At 38.4% G+C, this 12788-nt stretch overlaps 1 protein-coding gene across 1 annotated transcript in view; it reads left to right on the top strand.

Annotated features, from left to right (window-relative positions):
• The first annotated feature begins 487 nt into the window (after positions 1-487).
• The window catches only part of NSUN2 (NOP2/Sun RNA methyltransferase 2), a 33100-nt gene continuing 20799 nt past the window's right edge, over positions 488-12788 (top strand). The window contains exons 1-8 of the mRNA XM_081953364.1: positions 488-691; positions 925-1085; positions 2037-2141; positions 6225-6330; positions 7529-7600; positions 8549-8633; positions 9970-10162; positions 12325-12399. Coding sequence (XP_081809490.1) covers positions 518-691; positions 925-1085; positions 2037-2141; positions 6225-6330; positions 7529-7600; positions 8549-8633; positions 9970-10162; positions 12325-12399 — 971 coding nt within the window. The 5' untranslated portion in view covers positions 488-517. The remainder of the gene's footprint in view (positions 692-924; positions 1086-2036; positions 2142-6224; positions 6331-7528; positions 7601-8548; positions 8634-9969; positions 10163-12324; positions 12400-12788) is intronic.

The raw sequence follows: 12788 nt of genomic DNA on the forward strand, positions 1-12788 counted from the left end.
CGAACATCCTATATACAGAAAATGCACCGACATTAACATGAACGTTAAAACAAATATCAGGATAGTTAAACAACATTCGCCACTTGCACCTCAAAAATCAACGTTCAGTTCCGTGATTTTCACTCAGCAAACTTACACAGAAAAAGTACAAGGTCGAACAAGGACAAGTAACCTACCGATGCCTCCCTTTCCCTACCGGTCAGTTAGAACTGAAGAAAGTTCTTGGATGAGAAGAGAAAGGTTTTTCAAAGAAGAAGAAAAATAAAAAAAACCTTTTGGAAAAGCACCTAGAGACAACCATGACCTGAAGGATTGAGAATCTCCATAGATATTGATTTACCGATGCACACATACTTTTTTTGCGTTTGATTTAGCATCGCCAGATTAATTTCTGAAAGGAAACTCGGAATCTGGAGGTCGTTGGAAATCGTGCATACGTCTGCAAGTAGTTTGAGGAACAGGAAACGAGTAAGCGCCTGCGCGGGATGTTACACGCACGCGCGCGACCCATCACCGAATGGGGAGTTTGCTAAAGCGACGGTTTCAGCGCATTGGGTGTGCAGCGGTGGGAATTCTGACTTCGGGCTTGGGCCTGTTTGGGCCCCAAGCCTTGTGGCGGCAGTGTCCGGGGTTCGTGATGGGCCGCAGGCAACGTCGAAGACAGCAGCAGAGCCGCGAGGGAGGCTCCCAGGTGAGTGGCGGCCTTTTGGCCCTCCTTGCCGGCGGGTTAAAAGCGCCGGGTTTTTCGCAGAGCTCTGGTTCTGATGCTCTTGGCCAAGAAAGGCTAAGTGAGCGTCCGGCTTCCTTGCTTCCTCCGCTTCTGCGGGGCCGACACCTTGCGTGCGACCGCTCTGTGCCGATGAGGAATCCCGGTCGTGAGCATGGGACTCGGTTTGAGGCTTCCCTCCTCGCTTGCTCCCCCAGGGCTGGTCCGATGGTGGCTATCCGGATATCGTGAAGGAGAACGCTTCGTTTGAACACTACTATGGGCAGCTTGGCATCGTGCCTCAGGAGGAATGGGAGAGCTTCCTGGCTACCCTGCGGGAGCCTCTGCCAGCCACCCTGCGGATCACAGGCTATAAGAGGTGAGCAGCCTTTATTTGCTGTCTCTTACCGGTAAGGAGTCGGCACTAAGTTCATCTAGGTTGATGGGCCAGATGTGGTTGACATCTAGCCGGGGCACCACTGGAACATATTAGGGCTGTAAGAATTTCCAGAATAGAAAGTTGAAATGCCTCTGAAGAAGCCAATGGCAAATTGCTTTCCTAGGTTTTGGAAGGGAAGGAAGGGGGCTTCACGTGAGATGGCTGGTGATAAAAATGAAATACATGCATTCAGTTCAACTGGAGTGAGATTATCTCTCACCTTAGAGATTTGGGGAAATGCCACGTGTGTTATGTTTTTGTGTGGATGTGTATACTTGTTTTAAATATTTTAGTATGCTTAAAGGGAATTGGAGTGTGATTTTTTGGCTTTTCATCTAAAAGTGTACATCGTTAGTTTATATCTGTTTATGCAATATGTAGGTTCAAAGGCAGAAGGAACTTTCAGTCATTGTATATGTACAAGTATTTTAAAAAATTATATTTGCGTGTTTCAAAATTGAAAAGTAAAAACATGACTTTACAAAGTAAGATCTGTTTGTTTTTGGGGGGATGAGTACACTTGTTTTGAAAAATATAAAAGGGAACTTATTATTTAAGGGTTTAAGTTAGCTGAAGCAAACTGCACTTGACAATTTTACAAGATTGTGATCTTTACAGAAAACAGGAGGCAGCTGGAAAAGTATATGTAGGGGAAGGATCTCAAATTCAGAGATCAATAGCATAGAATTGTAACAAAAGTAAGAAATTTGGTGATTATTAAATATTGTGGTAATTTGGAATTCAATTTGAATTTTTGGCAGCCAGTAAAATAAATGTATGATGTGCTTTTTATAATATTGTAGCTGAAACTAGATAAGATTAAGAATTGAAAAGTAATTTGGTTAGATTGTGATTCACCTTGTTCTGATTGGGTTTCTTTTCATTGTGCAGCCATGCCAACGAAATTCTCCGTTGTTTAAAAGAGAAGTATTTCAAGGAAATGGAGAATCTGGTGGTAGATGGTCAGAAAATTGAAATGCCGCAGCCATTAAGCTGGTAAGTTTGTATATATAATTATTGACTGGCATAATAATTATTAGTAATATAGTTTGAGTATTAACTATGTATAGATTGCATATATTTGGAAGTAGCAATATGTTAATGACATTTCTGGACAATTATTCATGGGCAAAACCATGGTTTATGCTTACTGGTTTCTCTGCTTAACTAATGAGTAATGAAATATTTCCAAAATGTCCATATTTCTATTTTAATGTTTTCTTAACCATTTTTTTGAATTTGTGGATAGATTTAAGTTCTATAGGAATATTAACAAAGAAAAGAAAGAACGTATCTACAATTATCCACACGATGAAGTGTCCCAAATTTAGGCAGTTGTTATTACAGTTAAAACCAAATTACATGAAAAATTGATCATTAATTAATGACAAGTACTGTGCCAATTCCCATTCTATGGTAGAAAAAAATCCGGCTTTAATTTATATGTATGCATACTCCTTGTACTTATTCACATCACGTTAGAAAAGATTGTATAAAGCTCAGATAAATAATTAAGAAGTAAACAAAATGCATTAAAGACAATAATTAAGAAAAAGAGACAGGAAATCTAACTAGATCTATTTATTTATTTATTTTATTTCTTTGCACTTCTAGACCGCCCCCTCTCCCAAAAGGGACTCGGGGCGGTGTACAGTCCACACAGCAAATACATCATCCACAGTAAAATTCATTAAATAGAAAAACAGATGAATAAATGAATAAATATGGAGGAGGTTAAAAGAATTAAAAGAACTGTACAGCAAGAATATAAATATGGCTTTAAAACCCCTAAAATCAATTAAATTTAAAACAATGCCCTTAAAATACCAGTTAAAAGTATATTTCCAGGAGGTAACAGTTATAACAGTTATAATTATGCCAGGCCAGCTAGTCGGAACAGGTGAGTCTTCAATTTTTGTCGGAAGGAGCGGAAGTCCGTGGTGGTTCTAATATCAGGGGGGAGGTCATTCCAGAGGGTTGGGCCCATCACAGAGAAGGCCCTACTCCTTGGCGCCGCCCGCTGGCATTGCCTAGTGGACGGCACCTGGAGAAGCCCCTCCCTGTGAGAGCGAATTGGCCGCAGGGATGTATGTGGGAGGATGCGATCCCTCAAGTAACTAGGTCCTGTGCCATGGAGCGCTTTAAAGATGGTGATCAGATCTAGTTGACATTGTTTACTATATTTTGATACTTTGTTACCTTGCAAACCATCTTTGCTCTCATCATGTTACAAGCATATAGTGGCTTCTTTTTTTGGTATTCTTTGATTTTTCAATTACACAGCAAGCATCATCAATACTATCTCATGTTCCTTGGCTTTTTCTAAAGCCAGCTTGAACATCTGACATCTCTTTTTCTGTATAGGGCTCTAATCTATTGGATGATCCTAAACCTTATTTTGGTAGCATACAAAATTAAAGATATTGTGCAATAGTTTGCACATTTTGTTAAGTCTCCTTTGTTGGTATTCGAATGATGACCATTATGTTCTTCAGATTTGCTGGCATTCTTGATTAGAACCTTTGCTAATTTTGCTTCTGTTGCCATATTTGTTGTGGATATTCTATCTTTTCCTGCACTAGAAGCTCTAGTAATTAAGGAATATCTTCTAAGGCAGTGATGGCGAACCTTTTCGGCACCAAGTTATTTAGTTTAACTTGGAATTTGTTCATACTCCTGTTAGCACTTGGCCATTTCTTTAATGCTATAATTAAGCTCCACCTTCTTTGGCAATACAGATACTTACCACCATTTGTTCAATAACTGTTCAAAGTTCGATGGGCTAAATGAAGCGACTTATGACTGGTCACTGAAGTTATCACTATTGCAATGCCCCCACAGTCACGTGATTACAACTTGGTGCTTGACAAACCATTTTTACTTAAGACCAGTTGCCAAGCACTCCAGGATTATGTGGTCATCATCTGCAACCTTTACTGTCAGCTTTCCCAGAAAATACTCTGAAAAATCCTCACACTTTCCTCAGTATTATGTTAAGTGCCATCCAACTGAGGGCATCATCATCTGGTACAATATTGGTAATCATTGAATATTCTGTTATATACATAGAATGGCATGCTGGTCTAGTGGTGAAAATGCTCACCTCCCACTCGGAAGGTTGAGAGTGGCAGATTCTCTTTCTCTCTTTGGGTGCAAAGAAAAACAATCTGTGAACTCTGCAGGGTATCAGGAAGGTCATCTGACAGTAAATGCTCAGCTCCATCTAGTCACTCCAACTCTACCCCGAATTAAGACATTACAGGGTCATAAAAAAGTTTTATGATGTTATAAACATGTTTTTTTCTTGGTAAAAATATACCATTGTATTTTTTAAAAAATTGCTATTGCGAGTTGGGTAACCTACAGTTTTTAATAAATTATTTATTGTGTGAATGGTTGTCTTTGGCATTGCCATTAAAGTGATAATCTGCCAACAGCGTTGTCCTATAGGTGCTGCTTAACATAGGTGCCTGCTTGTTTTACCCGGGCAACTAGTATGATCTTAGCCAGGGGTGGGATCCTACCGGTTTAACAACCAGTTTGCTGAGCACACACAATCCACTCTGCCGCGTGACTCAGCTGAGAAGATAAAGGTAGGTGGCGGATGGGCCCACTTGCTCATGGGAGCAAACTGGTTTGCTCCCAGCTGATCTTCGGAGCTACGAGTTTGCCCAAAGCGGTCTGAATTGATAGAATCACACCCCTGACTGTAACTCCTTGAGTGACCCTGCTGAAAATGTATAGTCTAGGCCAGTGACGTGCGGTGAGGTTTATGGCTGGTGAGGCTGGTGACGTCATCAGGAAGGCGGGGAATGGGACCACGTGTGCTGGAGGCTGAGGCTGCCTCAGCCTCCAGCACACGTGATCCCATTCCCCGCCTTCCTGAGCGTGCTCCGCCGGATCGCGCTCCGCAGTCCTCGAAAGCGACTGGGGAACGACGAGAACCTTCCTGCCTCTGCTGGACTTTGCGCGCTCCTCGCGACTGCAGTAGACGTCCAGAAGTGGCAAGGGCTGTTGGGCTGGAAGCCCAAACCCCATTAGCCACAAAAGCCGCTTCTGGACGTATATTGCAGTCGCGAGGAGCACGCAAAGTCCAGCAGAGGCAGGAAGGTTCTCGTCGTTCCCCAGTCACTTTCGTGGCTTCGTCATCCGGGAGCGCCGACAACATTTCTGCCTCCGCACCTTGCGGGCGCGGACGGAGGTAGCCAGAGTGGCGCCGAGGCAGTCCGGCGGCGAGCGACCGAGGATCAGGCTGCCTGATCCTCCATCGCTCGCTCGCTCTTTCGTCCGCCCGGACCGCCTCGGCGTCGCTCTGGCTACATCCGTCCGCCCGCGCCTGGCAGCTGCGGAGGCAGAAATGTTGTTGGCGCTCCTGGATGACGAAGCCACGAAAGCGCCTGGGGAACGAACCTTCCCCCAGTCGCTTTCGTGGCTTTGTCATCCGGGAGCGCTGACAACATTTCTGCCTCCACAGCTCCCGGGGGCGGCCGGACGGATGTATATAATATTAAAATATTATATATATAGTATATAATATTATATACTATTATTTCATGAAGAGAGGTGAGGCGAGGCGAGGCTCTGCCTCCCCTGCCTCCCCTGTCCGCACGTCCCTGGCCTAGGCATACACACCTGCACTCATCTTTCTGCCATGCATAGGCTGCATAGCAGGACTTGGCGGGGGAAGGAATATGTGTGATGTACCATACATACTTTTAGGTAACTTGTACTGACTTTATTCAACTTACTTTTATGCTTCTCCAGAGATTAATCTCGTGGGTAAAATTATCATTTTTTAAAAAACAAAGATTGATTCCTTGCAGCAATCTATGCACTTAACTTCTACTTTGCTGCAAGCATTTGCTTGTCTTAATTTTCTTTTTTCATTTTCCCATCTGTAAGGAAAATTAAGCAACTAATTTTCCCCATAACATTTTTCTTTTAACACATTAACATCAATATTCTTAAGCACATTGAAGGGAGGTTTTTTTATGCAGTCAATTTAAAATGCAGTTGCAATTTCTTATGCCAGTTCAGACATTCTGTGGATACTTTATTCAAGATGCTTTATTTTATTAGGTATCCTGAGGAGTTGGCATGGCATACAAACCTAAACCGAAAAATCTTGCGGAAATCTCCCCAATTAGAAAAATTTCATCATTTTCTTGTTAGTGAAACTGAATGTGTAAGTATTACCTCACTTGCTGTTTTTACTTTTCATTATGGGCTTCATATGATTTCTTGCATTCAAGAAACTTTTTATTCAGAGTTTGTGGGCAAGCTATCTTTCATATTTCTAATAAGTTTGGAATAGAAACACTATTGAAGTATCATTTCTTTAGATAAAAAGCCTCCATATTATTTTTAAATCCTAACCCTTGAATTTTTTTCAAATTTGAAAAAAAAAGATTTTGTTCATATTAGTACTTCAATATCTTACATTTCTGACTAACAGACTATATAATAATATAGCTCGTTCATAGCCTTGTTGTAAACAGTGCTTTATTAAATTTCATTTTTGAAATGTCAAAGTTTTGTTTTGAGAAGTAATTATGACAATAATTTGACTTTGAGATAGGGTTTAATATTGGGAACATGCGTAGTCTTTTGAACTATCTTTATATACTGTATAGAGCCAGTTTAGTCTAGTGGTTAAGGCATCAGAATAAAATGTGGGAGAGCATGAGTTGAAATCCCACCTTAACCATGAATGCCAGCTGGGTGGCCTTAGGCTAGTCACTCTGCCTCAGCCCAATTCACCTCACAAAATGTGGTGAGAAAAATAGGAGGAAGGTGTGTTGGAAATGTTTACCATTTTGAGTTATTTTTAAAATAATAGAAGGGGCAATATAAATAAATATGAACAAATATATATATTGCATGCAAATTGAGGCTTTGGAAATGAATTTTCCACACCCTTCCTATTCAAAGACTAGACCTTCAGCATTGAAAATACAAATTAATGGCAGCAGCTACTCAGTGGATTGAAGACCTTATAAATTAATTGTTTATGGGGGTTGATATGTATGGATATCACAGTAAAAAAAGACCATATTGTGGCTAAAATATTGAATAAAACTTCATTTCTGATCATTTTTATTTTATCATCTCTACAAGTTGAGTTCATCTCTTATTCATTTTGTGGAAACATATGTATAGTTTTCTTAGAAGTATATGGAAGTTTTAACCTCTTAGAGATTTTTTTAAAATTGACAAGTCTAGTCTATAATTTTGGAATTTTCTGGAAGTTTTCAGGGGATTATCTAAATTTAAGATAAATAAATAAATAAATATATCTTTTGGGTAGATATGGTTTAGGTTTGTTCCATGTATATAAATATAAGATGAAAGTGGAATTGTACACTGTATTTATTTTGTTTTAGGGAAATATTAGTCGTCAGGAAGCTGTCAGTATGATCCCTCCATTGCTTCTTAATATTCAGCCTCATCATAAGGTATTCTTGTATTATGATCTATGAAATTATTTTGTGGAAAAAGCATAAAGGAACATACACATTGATACTTAATACTCCACATCAGTATTGAATATCTTTTCTAATTTGGTTAATCAAAATTCATTGTAAAAGAAATGAATGCAATGTAGCCTTCTCTCTGCTTTAAATATCTAAACATAAAATTTTACACTTGTCTTATCTTTGCCCTGATTTAACAGGGAAATGTTTGATATGTTTCATTTTTATGTTTGTAATTATCCATGTGTTGAAACACCTTCCATCTATCTTTTCTCCAATCTTCAATGTAAAGTGCTATTTCACATTCAATTTTTTTAAAAAATATAATGTCTTAGAGGGCTGGAGCTTTCCAGTACACCTATTGCTACCTTCCTATTTTGTTTTAGGTGGCACATTTAGAAAAAAAATGTGCCCCAGACTTTCCCCCATTCTTCTCACATTCTTTCTTATTGTTGGCTTTTTCTGGGTTAGGGTTAAGATGAGATCATAGAAGGAAAAAAAACAGTGTTCCATACCATTTCTAAACCAGGAGGTTCAGACACTTATAGGTTAATTCTATTTGGTCAAATTATTGGGCGGTCTCACAGTATTTTATTCATTTTAAACTTGAAAATATATTAATTGTGGATTCCGCAAACATGTAAGTACAGTAGGTGCCTTTTAAAACATACTTGAATCTCTGATATTTTTTTCTTTGAGATAATTATTTTCAGCTATAATGACTAAATCAGAATTAGAATGCCAGTACTGTAATTGAAAAATGATAATGTCTTGAAGAATTTAATACTGACTTGCTGGATGCAAGACCCTTAATTCTGTAAGTTTCCTTCCCAAATCTCTTTACAAATACTGTTACATATAAACATATATGCTTTAAGTTTGTTAAATAATATTAATCTCTCTTTCTGTTAAATATCTTAATCTTGATAGATTCTAGATATGTGTGCTGCACCTGGATCCAAGACTGCCCAACTTATTGAGATGCTTCATGCAGACATGAGTATTCCTTTTCCAGGTAAGTGAAGGAAAAAATTAATTTAGTAATCCAGATGGAAGCAGCATAAAAGTAGGTGTAATAAATAAATTTTAATTATGGTGTTTTGAGAAATGCAGTTGGCTTACTGAATTGATTATTGACGTCCTCTTAAAATCCCATCTTATTTCAACATGTATCTTGCACTGGACTTATCACTATGTGAGTAGGTGGTTCACTCACCACTAATGTGAGTAAACAACATTTTAATAATGTTTACTCATACTACTAAAGCCAGGGGCAAAGTTCAGAAGCAGATAGACAAAGCAAAAGAAATTTCTGCAAATAAGAATTGCCTAATGAAACTGTTAATAAATCACTAGTTTCTGTATGAGACATTGGTTCTTATTATGTGTTTGTTACGGCATCGTTGGGAACCTTTACACACATAATGTTAGATGATAAATGTTGTGGATGTCTTTTTCTGTAATAAAATAATTGCTTATGCAACCACCATCCAGTTGCTTTTTCATGGAATTTACTTGCTATTTATACATACGTATCATATTGGGCATCCTGTGCATATTAATAATATAAGAGAGTGTGCATGTGTTCATTGTTTTCATTAGTTGTTTGTGCTAGAACTAATTTGTCATTTGAGAGAATGTCTTTTTTATGGATGATTTGTCCGCATGAAAGGACAAGATTTAGAATTTTTGTTGATAAATTTTTGGTATTCTCCAATTTGTCACCATTTTCTGTATATACAATTTTTTCTGTAAATTGTAGGTGTAAATTCCCATCCATTTTTTCTATCAATATTACTATATTGATGTTCTCACGTTTTAACATTTGTATACTGTCTATTTCTTTGGATTGAAGGCAATTTACAGAATAACGGGGGAAAATGGTAGCTGTGTCACTGCTAGCACTCATATATCCTATGCAATAAAATGGTCCCAAATGTTTGGATATGGACAGAAGTCTTCATTCTGTGAGGTACCTTGTACATTTAGGTGTGTTTGGCCTTAACTTGGCAGGCTTTCAAGAAAACATTAGAACCTATACTTTTTAACCTGGTGTTTCACATCTAGTTTTGGAGATGAATATTGGATGAGCATCAGTTGTGCTTTTGTTTCATAACTGACATTGCCAAATTTTGTTCTGTGCTAATTATTTTGTATGCTAGATCCTTTGAAAAGATAATATAAAATGTTATAAATTAAAGGTAACTCTATAAAATAATTATTTTTTCTTGATTCCACGTAGTTAATATTTTGATCTTATTTGGACTAATAGTTATTGAAAAAAGTAATTCTCCCATGTCCCAAGTGATGATTCTATTTTAACCAGAATATTTTCTATTTTTTTTCCCTAGAGGGATTTGTAATTGCAAATGATGTAGATAACAAGCGTTGTTATCTGCTAGTTCATCAGGCAAAGCGGTTGAACAGTCCTTGTATTATGGTTATAAATCATGATGCCTCAAGTATCCCTAATATACAGATCAATACTAATGGGAGAAAAGAGATCCTCTTCTATGATAGAATATTATGTGATGTTCCTTGCAGGTAAGTTAAACTAGGTTAAATTTAAAGCCAATATGCTGTTTGTAGCAATGCTAGTCTAATGCTAATATTTACGACAGCAAATATGAATAAACACAGAGGTAAAAACTATAAATAAACTGTTGCAGCACAACAATTATGGAATAAATGTATACATCAACTTATAACTTAAAGGAAAATTGTTCTACAGATCTTAAAACAAAATGATCTACAGATTGCACAGTCAATCCTCATTTAATAACCCTTATTGGAACCAGCAGGTCAACAACTACAGGTAGTCATAGCTTATGAAATTTCTGTTGCTACCGTGCTTCCCCCAAAATAAGATCCAACCAGAAAATAAGCCATCACTTGATTTTTAGGATACTTGCAATATAAGCCCTACCTCAAAAATAAGTCCCAGTTAAGATCGTCAGCCAGATGGACACATTTAGTATGTACACATTTGTCTGTTGCAACACACAAGTTCGCTGGGGCCATCATGGGTGGGCGGCTGTCGGGAGGCTCGTCCCGTGTGTGCAGTGGAGCTGGAAGACAAGGGGCCAAGCATGCAGGGACTATGGCATGGCGCTACCCCTGCCCCACCACCTGCCTTGTCTTCCCTTATGGCAGCACCAAGAAGTAGAAGCACAGGGAGGTACGTGACCTGGCCCATCTGACATACTATGCAGCTGCCTGTCTGTTGCAGCTGCAAGCAAGCAAAGACAGATGCGACAAAGTGGCTGGCTGGGCATGCAGTGCAGCCGGCAGTCTGGATCGTGTTCCTAGTCCTATGCCTTTGCCTCTGCCTGCTGTTTGGAGGGCTGGACAAGAGGTCTCAGCACTTGGACTCACCTGTGCTGTGTGGGTTGCGCAGCCCCAGAGTGCACTGGCCAAAGGGCCTTGGCCTGTGGCTGCTGCCGGATACCATTGGCCCCCACGCACGTGCTGCCTCCTTTGCACGCTTGAGAGGGCACCCGGCTGGGCTGGGGCCAGGGTGGCAGGGGCTGGTCCCTCTTCATTTCTGGGGTGGCTCCGTGGGCCAGATATGGGCCAATTCAGCCTGTGGGCTTTATGTTTGACGTGTCTGTTGTACATGTAAAAATAAGACCTCGTCTAAAAATAATCCCTAATGCGTCACTTTGGTGCAAACATTAATATTAGACCCGGTCTTATTTTTGGGGAAACACGGTAATTGATGCGGTCATAAAATGTGATGTCTCATGATCTCCTTACTTAGCAATGGCAATTCTGACAGCTCTCAGTTGCCATCATTAAACAAGTTGTTTAGCAAGGCTTTCATTGTGCTAAAGTGATTAGGAAATAATATACTCATAAATAAAAAGGAAATAGTGACTACTGCTGTATATTCTATGTAGGACTACCCTTGAAGAGTTTTTGGAATCTATAGATAGTCCAAACTTCAGCTGCACAAATAATTATGCCTGAGTCTTTTAAGTCTTTTGATGCTAGTTATCTACAAATGTTTGTAGGACTGCCTGTCTCCTTTGCCTGTATGGTAAGATTGTGATAGGGTTGGCATGCTTTGTATTTCCCCTGTTAACAATGTCATCTTGTTGTATTAGAAGATTTGCTTCTCAGTAATATTTTTCCCTGAACTGACTTGCCTTCAAGAAAGCTTTCTTATATCATCTGTAAGCCACCCAGAATTGCATAAAGCGCTGGCCATTGAAATCCAACTTATAAATAAGTTAGTTAATCAACACCAGGGCTAATTGTTCTATTTCATTTATTTTGTGTCAGTTAAAATTCACCTATGCTTCTCTGGAAACCTAAACACTTATAAACACTACAAACTGGTTGAGGAATGAAGAAGGGGAAAATTAGAAATCTTAATAAGCATAAGGTTGTTTTATCTTACATCATGGAGAATGATTTAGAAATAACAGTTAATATTAACATGAATTCTTTTATTTCTTTATCTTTAAAGATTTAAGATATCGATTGGAGTTTTAATAACCCCTAATCATGGCTATTTAAATACTATTGTATACAATATCATTTGTGTTTTACACATCATAAAATATTAACTTTGAAAAATATAATTACTTAAAAATGCACTACTGTCATTTCAACCTATTTGTATAAAAATCTTATATTGCAACTAGCTTAGAACGTGTAACTTTCATACTATCTTGGAATTAATGTGAAAATGTCTCTTTTAGTGGAGATGGAACCCTGAGAAAAAACATTGATATATGGAAAAAGTGGAGTACACATAATAGTTTGCAACTACATGGGTAAGAAAATATTTTATTATATATTTCTTTCAACTTGTGGAATGTAATTAAGAATATGATTAATGTCTTGACTTTTTTTCTATATACAAGAATAAAAACTTGGATTTTTTATATTTCCACTCTATTCTGTTTGGAAAACTCCAGCCTAAGGACTGCATTGTGCCCAGTTCTCCCCATGTATAGAAATTTGTAATGTCAGGGTCTCCATAAGTAAGTTGACATAAAAATATGCCTCATTTGCATGAATTCCCAGACCCCCTTTAAAAATAAAATATTCCAAGGTATATATTTTGGATAAATTTCAATTTATTTTTATTTTTCTGATTGCCCATTCCACCAAAGGCCACACATTTTATTCTAATATTTCTAATGTGGGAAGTGGACATTTA

The sequence above is a fragment of the Natrix helvetica genome (genome assembly GCF_964273705.1).
Source record: "Natrix helvetica genome assembly, chromosome: 4".
Lineage (NCBI taxonomy): Eukaryota > Metazoa > Chordata > Lepidosauria > Squamata > Natricidae > Natrix > Natrix helvetica.